At 44.8% G+C, this 21482-nt stretch overlaps 1 protein-coding gene across 2 annotated transcripts in view; it reads right to left on the bottom strand.

Annotated features, from left to right (window-relative positions):
- Positions 1-381: 381 nt before the first annotated feature.
- SETDB1 (SET domain bifurcated histone lysine methyltransferase 1) overlaps positions 382-21482 on the bottom strand; it is a 100027-nt gene continuing 78926 nt past the window's right edge. Inside the window, exons 15-22 of one of the 2 annotated variants that reach the window (XM_073610275.1) lie at positions 21029-21198; positions 18233-18768; positions 12321-12346; positions 11957-12083; positions 7845-8025; positions 5557-5765; positions 3848-3936; positions 382-1025 (exon numbers count right to left, since the gene is read on the bottom strand). In XM_073610275.1, coding sequence (XP_073466376.1) covers positions 908-1025; positions 3848-3936; positions 5557-5765; positions 7845-8025; positions 11957-12083; positions 12321-12346; positions 18233-18768; positions 21029-21198 — 1456 coding nt within the window. In that variant the 3' untranslated portion in view covers positions 382-907. The remainder of the gene's footprint in view (positions 1026-3847; positions 3937-5556; positions 5766-7844; positions 8026-11956; positions 12084-12320; positions 12347-18232; positions 18769-21028; positions 21199-21482) is intronic. The other variant, XM_073610276.1, reaches the window with a different exon arrangement.

Genomic DNA, 21482 nt, shown 5'->3' with positions numbered 1-21482 from the left:
ACACTGTCATCAGCCGTGATTGGACACAGCTGATCACATAGTAAAGAGCCGAAGTCATAGGCTCTTTACCGTGATCGTAGATACAGTGTGTCCAAGGGATACACCGCACCACGTTGTGAGGGACACACCGCCCCACTGATCTGCTGGGGGCATGCACAAGCGGCCTGTTATGAAGGAAGTTATATGACATCCAGTCATGATGGTAAAGTCACCGTCCGGCCGTCAATCTGCTATAGGCCAAGTGGGAAGATGTTAAACAGCATAAGAGCAAGACAGCCTAGATCTAACCATGCTCCTGTCTGTCACAGACACGTACCCCACTGATGACAAACCCAGCCGAATCACAAATATGTTAGGTCCAATAAGTGTCACCATAGCACATTTAAGATTAAACTCAGTTTATTTTAACATGGAAAAAAAAAAATGTATCAAACATTTAACTCTACAAATAAAGACTATGCGACTGAGCTTCTCTCCATTACTGCACTTCATCAATAGGCAGCGGCATCTCCTACAGAGACAATGTGGGGGAAGCAAAAAAGAGACGGACGACTGTAAAATGGATGAAATAAAGGAAATCCTTCCTGACAGAAAACAGAGGTTGCCCTGGATGATGACTCAAAGGCTAATTGCCTAGCCATTATGCTGCTCCTTCTGTTTTATTACTTGAAGCTACTGGCTAAGAACTAGTATGCAGATAATGAATTTTGGTTCTCATGATCTGCCTATTTTCTCCAGGGAAGTAGTTCACACTATAAAAACAAAAAACACAGGATCAGCATAACAGCCAGACAACTTGCATTTTCAGCAAGAGATCAGCATCAGCAGCTACCATATCTCCTTTAGGACAGATTTCTTGAAGGTCTTTAGCACCATGGATAGGTTTCTGTAATTGGCAGGATGGAGGTTACAAGAGGCGCCCCCGGCATTCTGTGGATCCGCAGCAACACAGCAGCTTCTTGCCTTCCACACTTCCCACCTCGTAGTTATAATCCCAGGTCAGCTCTGTGCCGGCTCGTATCCTCCTACGAAACAAGGTCATAGGGAGTTAACTGGAGATCATTCATAGGGTAAAGAGGCAAGGGCAGGCAGAATAAAGTGGGACATTATATAGTACTTCAGTGCTACCGATGGCTTTGTTCCTAAATGCATGCCCCAGGGCTGCCATGGTGCTTCTAACTTCACTGTCTAGAAAGTCACTGACCTGGAATAAGCATGCTGTCAGCAAAGACTGAAGAATGTTAACTGCAATGTTGCCTATCTGTTCCAAGTTAAGCAGTGGCGTCACTAGGGGTGGAGTCACTAGGGTTGGCACCGCACCCCCCCCCCCCCCCCCATGTAAATCCCTCCTGTGTAATCCCTGAGTGTAAACTCCCCCGTGTAAATTCCCACAGTGTACTGACCCCAATCTAATCCCCCAATGCAATCCCTCCAGTTTAAATCCTCCCAGTGTAATCAAGCAGCGTATATTCCCCTCGTGTAATCCAATCCCACCCCTCAGTGTATTTCCCCCCAGTTTAATCCCCTGCAGTATAATCCACCCAGTAGAAAAGCGATCCCCAGCGCAAATCCCCCCCAGTGTAAACATGCAAGTGTAATGTCCCCCAATGCAATCCCTCCAGTGTGAATCCTCCCAGTGTAAACCCCCCATCTCCTCCCCAGTTTACTCCCTCTAGTGTAAATTACCCCCCCCCCCCCATGTAAATCCCCTCAGTGTAATCCCCCCCCCCCAGTAATCCTCGCAATGTAGTCCCCCAAGTGTAATGCCCCCAATTACAATCCCCAAATGTGATCCTCCCAGTGCAATCCCCTAGGCCTGTGATGGCGAACCTTGGCACCCCAGATGTTTTGGAACTACATTTCCCATGATGCTCATGTAAACTGCAGAGTACATGAGCATCATGGCAAATATCATTCCAAAACATCTGGGGTGCCAAGGTTCGCCATCACTGCTCTAGAGTGCAATCTCCCCCCGCAGTGTAATCCACCCAGTAGAAAAGCCATCCCCAGCATTAAATTCCCCCAATGTAATTCCCCCCAATGCAAAATTTGCCAAGTGTAAATCCCAAACCCCCCCCCCCCCCCCCGAGTGTACTTCCCCCAGTATAATCCCCACTCCCTGCCAGTGTAATTCCCTCAGTGCAAATTACCCCCCATGTAAATCCGCGTGGGGTAGGAGCCTAGGCTAGGCTCCATTGGCTCTTAGGTTAGGTATGCACTGCAGCACCGATAAGCAGCCATCACCTGTCCTGCCTGCCACACACAAAAACAGAGCGAGTCATTCATTGAAGCGTCGGTCTGGTCCCTGGAGGATATGCAGGGTGGGGCTGCACAGTGCAGGTGCCCAGAGTAGCAAAGTGTCACCCTGCTGGCGGGTGTCACCCCAGTGCGGTGCCATCCGCTCCCCCCACACCCCCATAACACCACTGAGGGTAAGAGACCCACTAATTCTCAAAGCCAGAATTAGCATGACAGCCCTGGAAACTGCAACTAAATCCACCATGGGTATTCTAATTTCTTTACCCACTTTAACATCTTCACAGTGGCGGTAGCTTTTCGGTTAGCTGTCAATAACTGTGCTGGGAGCGCGTGCTGGTACGCATATATGTGGCCTCTTGGCGTTAAGGCCCACCCGCCGAGAGACGCATATATGTGTACTAAAATGTAGCCAGAGCAGTGCAGAGAGCACGTGCCTTATACGTCCCCGGCACAGTCAGACCCCTTTCACACTGGGGCACTTTTCAGGCGTTTTAGCGCTAAAAACAGAACCTGCAAAGCGCCTCTCATGCCTCCCCAGTGTGAAAGGCCGAGTGCGCTTGCAGGACGGGGAAAAAAGTCCTGCAAGCAGCATCTTTGGGGTGGTGCAGCAGCGGTGTATACACCGCTGCTGCACCGCCCCTGCCCATTGAAATTAATGGGCAGCGCTGCCGAAGTGCTGCTTTTAACCCCTTCTTTAGCGGCGCTGCAGTGCCAGTAAAGTGCTGCTAAAGCGAGTGGCGCTTTACTGCTACCGTGGGGGCTGTCTAGATGTGAAAGTACCCTTACCAGCAGCTAATGGAAAGCTCCCGATCTCTACTTGCAATCAGGAGCTTTCCGATCATGTGACCACTGAGACAGCCAATCACGGCGGTCACATGATCAGAAAACTTGCCCCGGCATTAGAACACTCTTTAAGGGCCAGGAGGCGCCCTATGTTTAGGGGTTAAAGGGAAACTATGAAGAAAGAAATGAGGCACACTCCATTATTGGTCGAGCACTCGGGCTCCACAGCTTTCTGTGTCTGGCCACAATCTGAGCTGCTAATCGGTGTCATAATCTGCCATCCCAACTCTTACAAGACTTACTGTTGATTAACTCACCACCCCTCCTGGAAGTCTGTTCCAAAATTCCAATACCATTTCAGAAAAATACATTCTTACATTACTTCTGGATGTTCCTCCTGCTAGTTTGCACATTCCCGTGTTCTTGATCTCAGCTTCATACTGAGAGTACTAAAGTTGAAACCAAAAAGACGGGCATGACCTCAAACTAGCAGAAGACAGTTCCAAAGTAGTGGATGCTTGGAAGAGCCTGCCATCAGAGGTAGTGTTGTAGAGCAACCCAAGTGAATTTAAATATGCTTGGGACAAAAATTGGTCTATCCGCAAAATAAAAGAAAAAATAATGGGCTGCATAGTCTTTTCTTCCAACAGTGTTCTAGGCGCTAAAACTTTTCAAATCTGGTAATCTTACAGCGCAATACAGTGTGGTCACTAGTGCCACCTGCTGGCCAGTTACTAGAATTGCGCTGTGGAGTCGATGGTTAACGTGACCCTTTAATAGGCGGAATGTTAAGCAGATTACTTACTTGCTGGCGAAGAAAGCCACCCAGGGAAAGCGCAGGTCATGTGTGTCCACAAACACATTTTGTACAAACAGGTTGGGACTGCAGCTGTGCTGTAATACAAAAAAAACAAAAGTGGTGGGATGAGATTTCTGCAATGCTTGCCTACACAAACAGGTATTGCTATCTGATATGCTCCTAATCTGAAATCATCTTGGGGCATTCTATGTGTAAGTAGATCCTCAACATCTGATCAAATTGTTCCTAGGTGTACACAACTTGTCCACAAATAAAAATAATTGCTTCACAGCTAGTAATAGGATGCCAGGACAGAAAAGAATTGGATTGGGTGGTAACGGATTCTTATGAAACGCTGTACTGAAAAAATACAGCAATGGTCAATGGCCTACTGAAAATGTCTGGCTGTCCCTGGCTAATCAATTGGGAATCATTGACCCAAAACAAGTCTGCAGACCAGGAAAGTCTATATACTGGTTTCAGTCAGTCAGTAACCTGAAGCCACTGGATCAGGATGACAGTCAGATGACCAGTTTCCAAAAAGAAAGGCCAGCAATAGCAACTTCCACTCATTACAGATCTCTTTAACCGCTTCGCCCCGTAGCGCATATATGTGGTAGCAAAGAGGGTGAGATCTAACACCTACAGGCAGCACATATGCGTCTATGGGCGGCAGGGATTTCTATGCTGACAGCGCGCTCCCTGCATGCTTCTAGCACGGAGACTAAGCTGTCTGTGGGTCTGTATTAATGATTCGGAAGGGGCTCCCGATCATGTGACCACTGACAGCCAATCACAGTTGTCATATGATTGGGCAGACCTTCCCATCCTCTAGGCATATGAGCCCAGGTCAGGCAGGAATGGGTTAATAAGAACACATATCAGGCCTAAGAGTAGTGCGGGAATATTGCTCCATAGTAAGTTTATTTGCTACAGATAGAATACAAGGGATTTTCTTCTTTTATACAAGTTTAATTTCCTCTCATGTAAAGTGACCCTGTCAATCAAGGGCGATGTTACAGGTTCACTTAATAGTTCTTTCATCCCTCACCCTGCTTATATCTTCTGCTTGTCTCCTTGCCCAAGCCAAGAGGAGTACTTCCACATATGGGGGGAGTGTATGACCCTAGCCTATACTAATGCAGCATGCTAACCCAGGGGGGGTTAAGACCCTTAGCTTATCAGTTTTGGGTTTTTTTGGGCATTGTGGGTGGTCAAACAGGGAGACAGTGACACGAGGTGTATATACTGTGCAAATACAAAGCTGTGCTCTAAAGACTTTTGCGGAGATGCGACTTGAGAGAGAGGTGCAAGCTTTCACTCAGATCATCTAGATTCTAGGCAATCCAGGTGGAAGCGGGAGCTGGTACCTGTGAAAAATCAGGTACCCGTTAGCCCCACGAACCCTCCCAAAAAGTGCAAAATGTTCAAGCGCATGGGGGGAGGAGCAAACATGTGGAACTTCCCCTTTTGGGTGAAGTTCCGCTTTAAAGAGGAAGTAAACCCTAATGGGTTTTACGTCCTCTTTTGCTCCTGCAAAGCCTGCACATTAAAAGCATAATGGGTTAGTAGCACGTTTAGGAGATATTTCCACTACCTATAGGTAAGCCTTATTCTAGGCTTACCTATAGTAAAAAGTCACTAGGGACGGTTTACAACCACTTTAATAGCCTTATCAAACAATATTTTGGGGTGCAGATTGATCAATTGCTTACATTCAAGTATCGGCCCAAATTTCCTTCCAGCTTGGCGTCGATAATGTAACAGGATTCCTCTCCATCGTAAAACTGCCTTGTTGTTCTCCGGCCAATCATTCCATCACCTCTGTCCGCAGATGTCATGTTGGGCTTCACCGTGATGCCATAGGTAGATTTCAGGGCAAAGCCGCGGGTGGATTTTACGGCCACTTGTCTCTTCACTGGGCCTGTTCAGAAAGGAAATGTTCTTAGTTTTCCACTAACACAATTAGCTGCTGCATCATAATTTCAGAATTATAGTTAATATACACATTTGTAGCCACTAGAGGGCATTCACATCACCTGCTAAAGCAGTGGTTCTCAACCTGGGGGTCGGGACCCCCTCGGGGGTCAAATGATGATTTGCCAGAGGTCACCAAATCCGTGGCTGTTTCTGAAGCCTGCACCGCTCTCCCAGCCTTTTTGTGGCCGCCCAGCAGGGCTGTCCCTGGAGCCCGCAGCCGCCCATTCAGTTCATGGCATGACTGGGGGGCAGAGGTCAGCTGACTGGTGAGGAATGTGAAGTGGGAGGGGCTGGAGGAGACCCTATCTCCTGATTTCGGCATAGGTGTCACTGCTACGAGACACCACAAAGATGGAGACACAGTGAGTAACACTACCTGTGATTATAGTTGCTATTAAAAGTCCCTAATACAGTTCTCAGATCAGCAGATGACCTTGATCAAGAGCACCTAAGTTGGCTGATCAGAACTCCCCGCCAACATTGCCACTCATCCCATTCCCCCCCCCACCAAGGAGTAAGAGAAGGAATAAAAATAGAGAATACATGGAAGGGAGAGGAAAAGAGGGGGAGGAACAAAGGAAAAGGGAGAGAAAGAATAAGAGAAAGAACAAGAAAGATGGCTAGAAAGAGGGATGGGGGAAAAAAAACAAGAAATTGGGATAGAGAGGGATAAAAGGGAAAGAAAGGAAAACAAAGAGAAGGAGTGGTACATCCTAAAATGTACCATAAGGGGTTTTAATACTGTACGAGTGGAAGGGACTCAGGGAGTGCTAAATGTCCGTGGGTTAGGGGCGCAAATTACTTGTCTTGCCTTGGGTGCTGACAACCCACGCTACGAAAATAATTTTATGGTTGGGAGTCTCCAAAACTTGAGAAATTTTATCAAGGGGTCACGGCACTAGAGAGGTTGAGAACCACTGTGCTAAAGGATTGCTGTGCAAGCATCAATCTAACAGGATGCCATTTAGGGAATGTGTTGCGTTTCTGCTTAGTGACAACAAAGCAACTTACAGTGGCAGTTACAACGTATATGGTAAAGGGCTTATTTGCTTTTGTATTGGAGATTTCTCAAGAAAAAATATTTTGTGACAATGAGCACATTTGACTGTCGCTCTGGAGTAAACCTTTGTAAATTGCCTGCTAAAAACTGCCAGAACCGGTCACATTGCTTGCTTATATGCCGTTATAACTATTTACATGACCACAAGCATTAATGCTTCAAAGACATCCTATACTAACTAAGCATCACTAAATGGTGGACCGTGGTGCGGATCCCGACTGCCGCAGCCTGTGTGTCCCCCCCCCACCACTCCCGTCATCTTCACAGCAGGGCAGAGGGAGGGAGGTACAACAGGCTTGGGCAAGTTAACAGTGGGCGATTGGCTACTGGGGCGATCCTAGCAAGCAATTATCCACTTGTTATCAGGAAAAATTGAGAAGCTCCGGCCCTCCATCCAGAGTTATAGCATTTCCTGCCCTTTGCCCTGCTGTGTAATGTAGGACTGGAAAGGGGGTGAGATGTAAGGAGAAGGAGGGGGGGGATGAGGACACTAATGTAAAAGGGAGGAGGGCTGTGCTGTTAAGGAGGCTGCAATCAAAAGGGAGAAGCTGTGATTTAAAGGGGTGCACTGTGATGCAAATGAAGGGACTTTGATGTGAAGGGGTGCACAGTGATGTAAAAGGGTGCACTGATGTAAATTGGTGCCCTGTGACTTAAATGGGGGACTGTATTATAAAGGGGAGGGGGGGGGGGGGCTGTGATTTAGAGGAGTACACTGAGGTGTAAATGGGTGCACTGTGATGTAAATGGGTGACCGTAAAGGGGAGGGGGACTGTAATGTAAATGGGTGGACTTTGATGGGGGGAGGGCACTGTGATAGAAGGATTCTGAGATGTAAAGGGAGAAGGGGGCTGTAATGTGAAGGACCTGAGCCATCAGCACATGCATGAGATTCGGACCTCTGCTGAAATAAGGTTTTCCTGACCGGACCCCCCTGTGTAATTTAATTCAATACCCTCTGACCTATACGTTGCGCTTTCTTTGTACCAGTAGTGGCGGTTGTGTTCTTCTTGTCCTCGTCTACATCGGAACCAGAAGAAATGGTTTGGACATCATCGCTGTCGTTAGCGTTGGCCTGGGTGGTGGTCTTCTTTGCCCCGCTTCCCACATCACTCTCCGAACTACTGGACAAGGTCAGCACCTCCTGGTGGCACAGAACAAACATCAGACATGCATGAACAGCCTGTATTATAGACTTTTCAAGGACCGCACATCAGGGTAGTAGTGTGGATCGACCGCCCATCTAACGTCACATCCGGTACGTACGTTCCATAAGTGTAGCCACCTTCTTGCCCCCCTTGCTCTTCCTCCTGCAGCTGGTGGCCGGCATAGCATTGTGGAGCTTAATGACAGCAGCCGGGATTATCATTTTGATGAGTCTGCCTATACATGCTGGATCTTGTAAGTATTTTTAACCTTATGCTTATTAAACTGTTGGAATACTACACTTAGAAGCACCTTCTTGTTCTTTTATCAGGGCTATCAAACAAGCTGCAGATTAGGCCTGTGCTTTTAACTCACACTGGAATACCATTTTAGGTCCAGTTCACAACTGGTTGTTCGCTTGGTTGCCAGTCAACCCCCGAAACGCATTGGATATTTATTGATCTGTACTTCTAACCTGTAATGGAATAAAGTTGTATCTAACCCTTCTTACATTACACTACAAGCCAAGGAGACTGTGGATATCCTCTGGGGTGTAAAAGATGCCTGCCCAGGAACCAGATCATTTACACCAACAGTAATACCTTAAGATATCAGTAAAATAAACCTACGGGTCCAGCGCTATCTTTCCATTTTCCTCAACCACCTAATCTCTGACAGTGTACTCAAGAAGCCCTCTAACTCAAGATGCAGAATTCAGATCATGGATAAAAGTCTTCTCTAGAAAGCTTTTCCAGACAAAAGTTAACATGCGATTGAAAGCTTCTATTGGCTTCTTTCTCAAACTTTAAAAGGGGTTTGAAAAAGAAGCCAATAGAAGCTTTGAAACGCATTACCATAGCAACTCCCCTGTCCACAGTGTGACGTCGCATCCATTTCTGCGCTGCAGGGTGGTTCGGCGACTTCCGGGCTTGGTGGATTTGACTGAATGCCGGCAGCCGACGCTCTCTCGTGGCTCCTTGGGGTGGATTGTCCTTTCTACATGGCTATTTACATGGCGTTTTTACCCTTTCCTCCTGTAAGTGTATACTGTATTTGGCCTTTTGCTACATTAACCCTTTCGCTGCCAGGTCCATATGTTGTATGGACCTACAGCACTGCTTACAGCTGGCTACAGACCTCATTTCTCCTTCTGCTATAAGCTCATGGTCACTTGAGTGACCATGAACTTGTAGTATAAATGTTCAGCAGGCGCTGCTGAACAAACCGATTCCCCTGATCAGTGGCTGATCAGAGCAATTTACCTAAAATTTTACCAACAAATGCACCACAACCACATGCATTGCTCAAGATTGCGGGGAGTTGGCGGCGCTTCTCCTTGACATGAATGTGTAGTGTTCGGCAGAAGACATCGCTACAAGTTGGGTCACGCAAAGAATCGCAGCATCAGCACCCTATTACAGCTTAAAGCAGAGCTCCACCCAAAAGGGGAAGCTCTGCTCGTTTGACCCTCCCCCCTGCCACATTTGGCACTTTTGTGGGTGGGAAGGGGGGAGGAGCACTTCCAGGGTACCCACGAAAGATCGCAGCCGCAATCTACGAAGCGGTTTGTCCCCTCCTTGTTGCCTCTGCAGCATTCTGAGACACATACAGAAGAATACGGGACCATTCACAAAGCGCAACGCAACTTGCTCATATGCAGAAGCAAACCGGCTGTGAAAGCGTCACTGCCGGTTTCCCCTAGTGAAGATACAGGCACCTGCACCCGAAGTCTATTCAGATCACTGGATCCCTGGACAGGTAAGTGTCCTTTTATGAAAAGTCAGCAGCTACAGTATTTGTAGCAGCTGACTTTTAATTTTTTGGGAGGAGACTGGCGCGCCCCTTTAGGGGAGGGGGCAAAAACGCAGCTCCGCCGTGCATTTTTGCTGCCCCCAACCGCAAGTCTAAACAAGACCAAAGGCCTTGTTCACGGGGGCCATACTACAGCGAGACCATGTTTAGCTGCACAGGGATGCACAGGTGTTCTGTGCATCCCATGCAGGCAATCCCATTGAGGTCAATTAGGACACAGTGGCTGTACAGGAATGCACAGGTGTTCTGTGCAGGCAGTCTAATTCATTGCTGCATCAAGACATTGCTCCCAACTTCATATCCATGTGGGTGCATGTCCCTGAACTCACACTATCTGTCTTTGGGCCATGCACCTACACCCGCATGAATGTCAAATCTGCCTTTGCAGCCTCTGCGTCCCAGTTGACATGAATAGGACTGCCTGCACAGGGAATAGGACTGCCTGCACAGGGATGCACAGAACTCCTGTGGATCCGCATGTGGGTAAACACAGCCTTCCTTGGGCATACAATGTAGCTCACCCCATTGAGTGAGGCCTAAGTAGGAATTTTGTAAGTTGTGGTTTTATGTGCAAATAAGGATTTTTTTTTTTGCCTTTTTTTCAGTGAAAATAGTGATCCGATATACATTTACGCAAGTATTGTGGGGTTAGAAAATTCAGTAGCACCTTTTTATTCTACTGGTCATGTGCTTTCAGAAAATGTATGGTTTGGGGGGTATTTTTCAAACTCAAAGCTGTAAATGAAAAATGAAACCCTCCAAAATCTTAGAGACATTTTTGCGTACGTTTTATTTTCGCCATTTCGCAAAAAGGCGCAATTTAAAAATTGACAAATATTTATCCATTGATTCAATACAGGTTAAGCTTTTATATTTAGTAAGAATTTAGCAGAAATGTTGTAAAATTTGCTGTGTTGGTATCTGCTAATGATTTTCGTATACTTTTTGTGAAAACATTGTTTTGATAAACATTTGCGTACATTCCCTAAAAATCAGTAGCACATTCTTTTTATTCTACAGGTCATGTGCCTTCAGAAAACATATGGTTGGGGGGGTAGGGGTTGTCTTTTACAAATTCTGAAAGCTGTAAGGGAAAAATGAAACCCTTTAAATTTTTAGAGAAATATGGATATTTACATTTTTGCATACATTCGATTTTCACCATTTTGCAAAAAGGGGCAAAGTAAAAATTACAAATGTGTGTTATTTAGTAACTCTATACAGGTTAAACTTTTATATTTAGTAGGGCTTTAGCAGATATTTTGTAAAATTAGCTAGGTTTTTATTTGCTAATAAAGGTTTTAAGTGTATTTTTAGCGAACATATTGTTTTGATAAACATTTTAAAGCCTCGCAAATATTGCGGGGCCTTAAAAATCAGCAGCACTTTTTTTTACTCTACAGGTCATGTGCTTTCAGAAAATATATGGTTTGGGGGGGTCTTTCACAAATTCTTAAAGCTGTAAGGGAAAAAATAAAACCTTCAGATCTTTAGAGAAATTTGGATATTTACCAGTTTGCGTCTGTTCGAAAAAAGGCACAATTTAAAAGTTACAAATATTATTTATTAACTCAATACAGGTTAAGCTTTTATATTTAGTAGGAATTTTGTAAAATGTGCTGCGTTTTTATCTGCCAATAATGATTTTCGTGCATTTTTAGCAAAAACATTTGCACAAAGATCGTGGAGGCCTTAAAAATCAGTAGCACCTTCTTTTTATGCAACTGGTCCTGTGCTTTCAGAAAATATATGGTTTGGGGGGGTCTTTTACAAAACTCTGAAAGCTAGAAGTGCAAAAATAAAAAGGCAATGGAAAAATTGTAAACATGGTCCGGCCAGCTGAGTTTAAAAGTGGAGCGCAGGGCCTGGCAGCGACAGGGTTAAACATCTAATGATACTGCACCTCGTGGGTGCCCACCTTGTGTCCCTACATAGCGTGTCTCTTCTGCAAAAAGTGCCTGCCTGCTCGTAATTTTTTTTTTTTCTAAAGCACAATTCCAGTAAAATGGCCCAAATTTGTCCAACTGAAACATAATGAATTTTAACAATGCCATACCGATGATACGATTAGATGCACGACAAACAAATGTAAATGAAGCCGAAGGACAAGCTCTTACATCATTAGACTGGGCATTGGACTGGCGTCTAATCTGGTGCATGGCAGTTTTACTTATTGGCCTCTTGATTCCTTCAGGCTTAGCTGGTGCCGGATTATAACCGTACATTCGATTGCCCTCTCCAGTCCTGTGAGATAAAGCAGATTAAATAAAGAGAATAGACAGCAGCCACATATAAGAACAAAACATACAGATGGCTGTCTATGGACAGATGCTGTCTTGTGATACCCAGATGTTCTGATGTGATCTCTAGTTCTACTTGAAAAAAGGAAAGAATCAGATTTTCCGGCTGTTATAGGGAACACACATTTATACAAGAGGCCTTAACCCGCAGACTATTTAGTGTGTAGTAATCTGCACTTACCCTGAAGGCTTGCCATCTTCAGACTCCTGAGTTGGAAGAGAGAAAAGAGGTCAAAGAAAAAAAGTCATATAACCACACAGCAGCTCAACAGATAGGAGAACATTTCATTGGATATACAGCGAAGAACATATTTGGTACATCTGCAGAGCGGGGAGTCGCCAGCTGTTGGGACCCACACAAATATACATATGGGATGACTCATATACATGACATTTGAAAGTCCTGGCGTTATTAACTAGGAGCCTTATTTAAGGCCCTGATCATTTATTTCTATTTGTTATTGGACAACGTCCTGTCAGGCCATCAGAACCCACTTCTTGTATTACCTGATAGGTAGATACCTAACCTGGAACCTATGGGGTTTTAAGAATTCACCGCTTCCTGTTTGGCGCCCATCTACGCCCCCTCTCGTACAGTTGCTTCACCTATTCATTCTCTTGTTGTGGAATCATTTTTGCATGTAAAAAAAACAAATTGTGACTATACTTACTCTTATCCTATACCCCTGACAAAGGTGTTTAACCACTTCAATACCAGGCACTTTTGCCCCTTCCTGCCCAGGACAATTTTAAGCTTTCAGCGCTGTCACATTTTGAATGACAATTACACGGTCATGCTACACTGTACCCAAACTAAATTTTTATCATTTTCTTCCCACAAATAGAGCTTTCTTTTGGTGGTATTTGATCACTGCTGGGTTTTTTATTTTTTGCTAAACTAAAAAAGACCAAAATTTTTGGAAAAAAAAAAAAAAAAAAAAAAAAAAAAAAAGGTTTTTCCCAGTTTGTCATAAAATTTTGTTTTCCCCTTCACTGACGGGCACTGATGAGGCGGCACTGATATGTAGAATTGATGGGCACTGATATGCAGCACTGATTGGCACTGACGGGTGGCACCGATGGGCAGCACTGACGATGAGGTAGTGATGTGTTACTGCTTGGCACTGTGAGTCTTTTTATTATGGGGACACTTATTAGCATGTGATTGGCACATCTGAGGGGGCTGTGCTGATAATCAATGTGCTGCTTATCAGCACAGACCCCTCCTCCCCCCCAACAGGGAGAGCCGCCGATCGGCTCTTCCTGTCAGCGCAAACTGAGGAATGCCGTTTACTGGTTCACGCGACGATCAGCTGTGATTGGTCACAGCTTATCATCTGGTAAGAAGCCTCTGACAAAGGCTCCTTACCACGATCGGAGATGCGGCGTGTCAGAGTGACACGCCGCACTCACGATCGTTGCGCTATGCACTACCACAGGGTGCGCGCCGGCATGTGGTCCTGCTGGACATCAGGATAACAGAGCCACTTACCGGACGTCAATATGCTATTGACCGGGCGGGAAGTGGTTAACCAGAAATGCGTCGGGTACCAGGGATCACTTTATACCGGAGAGTATTACCGTGTTGTCATACTGTTCATGTAAATTATAGTAAATTCCCCCAGAGGTTCTCCCCCCAGTGTATAGATCGCATTCATATTTTTGCCACCCAAATGCATTATTTTACATTTTTCTACTGCTGTCAGTGGGAGGAATAGGGCCCCATCACTGCTGTCAGTGGGAGGAATAGGGCCCCATCACTGCTGTCAGTGGGAGGAATAAAACCACATCACCGGTGTCATTGGGAGGAATAGTGCCCCATCATTGGTGTCAGTGGGAGGAATAGTGCCCCATCACTGCTGTCAGTGGGAAGAATAGTTTCCCATTGTCAGTGGCAGGAACCAAGTCCCACCATTACTGACGGTGGGGGGAATAATGCCCCAAGGGCCAGATAAAAGCAAGCAAAGGGCCACATCTGGCCCTCGGGACGCAGCTTGGAGCCCACCATTCTAGGGGATCAGTTCTACTATAGGCGGAGAAGAAGGTACAGCAAGAAATTCCCTCTGTTTCTTCCCATTTTATAGTTAGCCATTTGTTTGCTGTACAAGCAACGCAGCCCAAGTATTGTGGGTGGTTTTGCTTCTAAAGCTCGTCCCTTCTTTTTTAAACCGCTAGCCACACAACACAGTGACCTAACTGGTTCTGCAGGTATCAACAGGAAGAGGAGTTCAACAAAGGAACGTTGTGTGGATCAAACATCAGTCTCTTTATACCTATAGTTATTTGTTCTAAACCCTAAATGAGTTGAGGGTGGGTGTCTAGAGTAATGTGACCACGTTTCACCCTACATATGGATGTATGAAATATGATAACAGGCGATACAAGTCTTTAACCACTCCCTGCACGCCTGCAATGTACTGAGGACGGATGACTGATTCAGGCAAAGCAACGTACCCATATGTTGCTACCTACTTCCAGGTTTAGTGTGCAGTCATGCGCACCCCTCGGCCAGGACACCCGCTGTGATTGTATACAGCGGGAGCCTGTCAGCAGGTACCAGCCAATGATTTATGGCCGGGACCTGCTGATCGCCTCTGTGCAATTACAGCCCAGAGCTCTGTGTTGACAACACTGAGTTCTGTACAGAGGGAATGATCTCTTTTTCTTATCCCTGCAAAGAAAGGGTGAAAAACTTAGAGGTCCAGTAGTAAAAGTAGCAAACATTATACGGACAGGCACACATTTAACTCTTTCCCAGCCAGTTAAATTAGTACAGTGAGTGCGTATATCACTGATCACTGTAATAGTGCCACTGGGTCAATGGCTGTTAGTCAGTTCCCCCCAGCGTCAGATTATCCGCCGCACTACCACAGTCCCATTATAAGTCACTGACCACTGTTATTATAAACTGCCATATATATATAAAAAAATTCCAGTATAAATACACATCGTTTGTAGGTGCTATAAAAACTTCAACGCAAACCACTCAATATGCAATTATTGGGATTTTTTTTTCCAAGACGTAGCAGAATACATTTTGGCCAAATTTTTAAAGAAATTTGAGGTCTTTTTTTTTGTTTAGTCGATATAATTTTATAGCCCCAGGAAGACGTCACGTATGACGAAACATGTCAGTCGGAGCTACGCGCTGATGTCATTACGCCCCACGTTAACCCCGGAAGTATGGGTGTCTTTACAATTTTTGCTGGCTGTTCTTATGATCATTTTAGTTGTATCCATTTGCTTTTTTAGCAATAAAGGCTACCCCTTGTTTAAACGTTACTACACCATTGGAGTCTTTATCTTTCCGCACTGGCGACTTATGTCACAGTGCGCCCTTTAGACATGACTTCTTATTTTCAAGTTGGATACTGTAGAGGACTTCCAGCCACTGCCGGAGAGCTCCAGGGACAAGGAGGACCTCTAGACCTTGCAGAGGGCTAAGTCTGCTGGGGTATATGACCTTGCTCTTTAGGGGGTCCACCAGTTCCGGTAAGAGTCCCCACATACTGAGTGGGCTCTTTCTATTCAGGATACCTCCCATCTCCCTGGCGACGGTGAAAGTGACTTGGAATCACCCCCTTTCACACTGTGGAATCTTTTATTGCGTGGACTTCATTTCTCTTTATGCAGAGTCTTTACATATAGACTTATATTTGTATTTCCCTCTTCATTTCATTTATTCATTTTTTTGTAATTACTCACGTTATACATGAGCACAACTTATTTATATACAACTTTTCGCACTGTGGAGACATCTGAGTGAAAATCAGTTTTTGTTGCTGCTGTATAGGTTTATTTACGCTCTAGCACGGTATAACCCTATATTTACTTGATGTAATTTTATAGCAGAAAGTGAATACAATTTTTCCCCAAATTTTCAGTCTTTTTTCGTTTATATTGCAAATCCCCCCCAAAAAAAACAGTGGTGGCAGACGCTCTCTATCGGACTATATCTCTAGTCAGTAGGCATATGGGATGCTGCTTCCAAAGCCTCCCGATGTGTTATTTAGGAAAATATATACAAAATACCAGTGCATTGGTAAAAAACCCCTCTGGTTTTACACACTATAAATCCAGTTGAGACATGGGGCAGATGTTCTGGGGATACGGGAACTTTTGCCCACATTTTCTGCTTTTGCCCCCAGATTTCAAGGTTTTCGGTTCAGGTAGTATTGGAACAGGTTTTGGAGGTTGCTTTTTAGGACTTCCATTTAAATGGATTCCTAAAAGTTCCAAAAAACTGAGGGCACACATTCTATGCAAGATGATCAATTCTGAGGCTCTGGAAATCAGTAAAGGTCCCTTCTCAAAAACTATCTTATTATTGCTATAGCGGAGTTACGAGCTATGGAATACTTAACTGCTTTGGCTGGGGATTATCTTGGCCAATTTAATAAAGTGTGGCAACTATCGGACAGTTCCATTTATGGTTCTACCCCCTCATCAACCCCCATTTCTACATTACCCTATATCTTATCTTAAAGTGGTTGTAAAAGCACAAGGTTTTTTTTTACCTTCATGCGTAGAAAATAACCTGTGTGCAGCAGCCCCCCCCAATTACTTACCTGAGCCCCCTTTTGATCCATCGATGTCCATGAAAACCTTGGCTCTCCAGGGACTCACACTCCCGATTGTCTTTGGCAGCTGCAGAAGCCATTGAGCCAATCAGGAGGCGGAGAGGGCGGAGCCGAGTCACAACTCCGTGTGTGAATGGACACACAGAGCTGTGGCTCAGAAGTGCACCCCCCCCCCCAGCAACTTGCTTTTGGAGGCACTAGTCAAGGGGGGCGAGCGAGGAGGAGAATTGGGGACCTGAGAAGAAGAGGATTGGAGCTGCTCTGTGCAAAACTATTACACAGAGCAGGTAAGTAAAAAAATAAAAAACAAACCTTTAACCACTTGATCTCCGGGAGGTTCTTCCCCCCTTCATGACCAGGCCATTTTTGCTATTCAGCACTACGCTAATTTAACTGGCAATTGTGCGGTCATGCAACTCTGTACCCAAACAAAATTTATATAATTTTTTCACACAAATAGAGCTTTCATTTGGTGGTATTGGATCAGTATTTTTTTTTTTATTATATTAACAAAAAAGAGAAAATTTAAAAAAAAAAAAAAATGTTTTTTACTTTCTGCTAAGAAACATATCTAATAAAACAAAGAAAATCTAATTTCTTCATGAATTTGGGCACAAACGTTTTCTGCTGCATGTTTTTCATAAAAACAATCCCAATAAGTGTATGTGGATTGGTTTGCGTGAAAGTTACAGCGCCTAAAAAAGACGGGATATATACTATAATTTTTTAATACTAATGGCAGCAATCAGCGACTTATAATGGGATTGCGATAGTGCGGCGGACAACCTGACACTGACCCTGGGGGGAACTCACTAACTGCCACTGACATCACTAGTGACATTAATACAGTAATCAGTGACCATACTACACACTATCATTGTACTAATGACACTGGCTGGGAAGGGGTTAATATCTAGGGCAATCAAGGGGTTAACTATGTGTCATGTGTGCTGCTTTTTAATAAGATTCCTCAGTTTCTCATCCCTGAAAGGCAGGGATAAGAAACTGACAGATTGCTCCCTCTGTACAGAGCTCTGTGTTTACCAACACAAGAGCATCTGACCTGTGATTGGACACAGCCGATCCTGGCCATAAATCATTGGCCGGGACTTGCTGACAGGCTCCCGCTGTTTTCCATCACAGTGGGTGCTACGGGTACGTCACTTTGCCTACAGCGTCCGCAGTACATTGCGGGCAGGAGGTCGCTAAGTGGTTAGAATCAATTTAATAGTATAAATCCCTTCAGATCTTATTGAGCTTGGGAGAGGCCAGCAAGCAAGGAATGCAGAGAGGCTCTACACAAGGACAGAGGGCTCCCATAGTGAACTAATAAGGATGGCAGAGGACTTCTTTGCCAGTTTGCGAAGTAAAAAGCTAATCCCGGCCAGAATCTTCAATTAAGCAAAGCAACCCACCCACCACTGTCAAATCCTGGAAGGCCTGCAACTATGTGGAGGATGGACACTCCTTCCAAAAACAAACATTTCACCAGTTACCAGCAGACCACTCTCACCTTAGCAGGTTCCTCCTTCTTGACGTGCTTCTCCAAATCTGCCACATCTCCCATTTTGAGAGACGACCGGCTATCAGAGTCCAAATATGAGTCCGACATAGTGTTGGAGCTCAACCAAGAAGCCACCTTGTTCTTGGAGGTCTCCTCGGGCAGCTTGCAGTCTGCGTTTTCCTCTTGGCTGGTCTGTCTGGCTAAAGCAGAGTCCTTAGAGGAGGTATCTACAGCCCCATTCTCTTTCTGTCCCCTAGTTGTCCGCCGTGTAGCATAGCTCCTCCATACAGAGCTGGTTGTGATGTCCTCATTCTTTCCAAAATTGTCGTCCGAACTGTCTTGGGACTCCTCCTGGTCATCAGTGCCGGTGTTTTCTCCCTGGTCTTCCTTGAGGTCTACGCCGCTGCTATCAGAAGACGACTTGACGTCACTTTCGTAACCTTCCTTGTAGTTTTCTACGCTCTCAATGTGGTCCAAATTTGCAAAATATTCATCTCCCATCTCCAACCCTTCTTTGTCTGCAAAGTCATCTGTTAGAATTTTACCTGTGAGGGAACACAAAGGAAGGCTTCACCAACTACTAAAGTGGATAACCCAGGCACCACATCACAATAAAAATATCCTGCACTCCACGAGTACGCATCAAATTCATTCCTAGAAAAACAATGCAGCTGCCTGGACTCCCAAAAATCTGTCCACACAGTGTGTAGGGGAAAAAAAGGCCTTGGAAGATGTAGTTCTGGAGGCACCAACTGCATCTGCAGCAATTGTCGTAGGGATAACATAGCAAAGTTTCACTTTCTAAGTTCAAGTCCACTTTGCAATTGTTGTAAAGTTTTTTTTTTTTTTAACCTTACTGCATGCTATGTAGTAAGGTAAAAAACCTTTTAAATGCAGCTCCCTCTAAATACATACCCGAGCCAGGTCTCGATCCAGTGATGGGCACGAGAGCCGAGTCTCTCTCGCCACTCATTGGCTCAGATACAGCAGCGGAAGCCATTGGTTTCAGCTGTTAATCACAGCCAGTGATGAGGGAGTGGGGGTGGGGCTGAGCCCTGCTCTTTGTGGATTAAAAATCAATGATTTAAAAAATAAATACGATTTTTTTTTTTTTAAATCGCATTTTTTTTTTAAATCAAATTTATTTTAATAAAATGCGTTTGAAATAAAAATCTATCCAAGATAGTTTTCTGTTTAAGATACATTGTTAATTTAGTTTATTCAGCATGAAATGGAGCTTAGTTATGTAGCATGTGGCTGTAATATTTAAATTTTTGGTAAACTTTCAACGAATCCAAGTTCTGCAAGCTGAGATAACATGCACTGCATTGATACATTCCCACAATTTCACAGTAACCATGAGATAAACCAAAGTTCAGGAATATTCCTTTGTCCCATTGTTTTGCAAATCTATGTACACTACAAACTGTATGACTGAATCGGTTCTGATATTGCTGTTTTACTAACCTGACAGCTTATTATTCTACATAGAAAACCTTCATTTTATTTGCAAATATTAAAGATTCTAACTACCAGCAAGAATAAGCCCTTTCTTTTAAAGAGAACCTGTCATTTCCGATCCGTCATGGCAGCGCCTGTTAGCGGGCATCCACTCACCCACTGCCGCCACGTCCCTCACCTTGTTGTGTCACTGCCGCATCACCAGCCATCCCATTAAATTGAATGGGACTGTCAGTGAGTCAATAGCGGGTCAGAGATGACAGTTACTCTTTAAAGTGGTTGTAAACCCTTTACAACCACTTTTTGCTACAGGTAAGCCTATAATTAGGCTTACCTGTAGCTACACTGGATATCTCCTAAAACTACACGGTTTAGGAGATTTTCCCTGTATTTGCATGTGCCGTTGTCATCGGCACATGCGCACTGAAGCAATGGCACGTACATGCTGTTGCTTCAGTTAGACTGTGCCGTTACCGGCAGTTCCCGCGCGCATGTGCGGGAGTGCCGGAGCCAGCGATACCCGGAAGTAACTCCGGGAGCGATGTCGGCCGCCGGAGCGGTGAACGAGGACCGCTGCAGGGGCTTTCGATCTCAGGTAAGTAATTCATAATGAGCTAGTATGCTATGCATACTAGCTCATTATGCCTTTGTCTTGCAGGTTTTTTTGTTTGTTTTTAGGGTTTACAACCACTTTAAAAATTAGGATTTAAATTGAGTTGATTTAAAACATGCCTTTTTACTGGCGATTTAAATCAAATCCACCCTACTCACGATTAGGGCTCTGAAGCAAGTACGCACGAGTGCCGCCATAGCAAGCAGCTTGTTATGGGTGCACTTGGCAGGGGGGAGGAGCCAAGACTGTCAGCAGGGGACCAGAGAAGAGGAGGATTGGGGCTACTCTGTGCAAAACCATTACACAGAGCAGGTAAATAAGAGGTTTGTCATTTAAAAAAATAATATAAATTAAAAAAAAAATATCTTTACAATCACTTTAACAATCTTCCTGGGTTAGATAACGTTATAGCGCAAACAACTTTCCTAGGTAAAATACTGCACCAGGTTTTCTTTTAGTGCTGCTTATGAGACCAACAACCTTGATGTCTGGTGATGATGTCTCAGCTGTCAGTATTAGGCATTGTAAACATTGGTTCTCTTCTTTACAGAACATGTGACCATACAAGATTTTGGTCATGTGACCAGCATTAGAAGTACTCTGAAGCATTTGCAGGAGTACATTCCTTTTTATCATCAACTCCCCCTAGCAACATTTAACTATAAATCTGCACTAAATTCTAAAATCTAGGATTATTCTAAAAGGTAACCCCCCAAGTCAAGTAGCCATACCTGCATATATACAGACGAAGGACCCTTTTGCAATGTCATCCAGACAGCGAATACCCCACCCTTTGTTCTGCGTCTTGAAGAGCTGGAGACGCACTTGGAGGCCATGCTGCACCAGGCGGTTCGTACAAATACCTGGATTGCATTTACATTTCTTGTTGCATTCATACACCCTGTGATAAAAAGATAAAAACTTGGGGAGACGTGTACAAGAGACGTGGACATTAAAAAGTGTGTCGGGGCAAAATAAATAAAAAGAAAACATATGCAGCGCACTTTATTCAATACAAGCACATTTCCCAGGTTTCACTTTTTTTCACCACTTCCTGCCCGGCCTATAGCAAAATAACGGCCAGAAAGTGGTTCAGTTATCCTGACTGGGCGTCATTTGATGTCCAGCAGGAAAAGCCGTAATTGAGTGCCCGTGGGGGCGCGCAGCGCGGCCATCGGTGTGGTG

Source organism: Aquarana catesbeiana, linkage group LG13 (assembly GCF_042186555.1).
Source record: "Aquarana catesbeiana isolate 2022-GZ linkage group LG13, ASM4218655v1, whole genome shotgun sequence".
Lineage (NCBI taxonomy): Eukaryota > Metazoa > Chordata > Amphibia > Anura > Ranidae > Aquarana > Aquarana catesbeiana.
The sequence above is the reverse complement of the archived record's forward strand: the minus strand, read 5'-3'. Positions and strand labels throughout refer to the sequence as shown.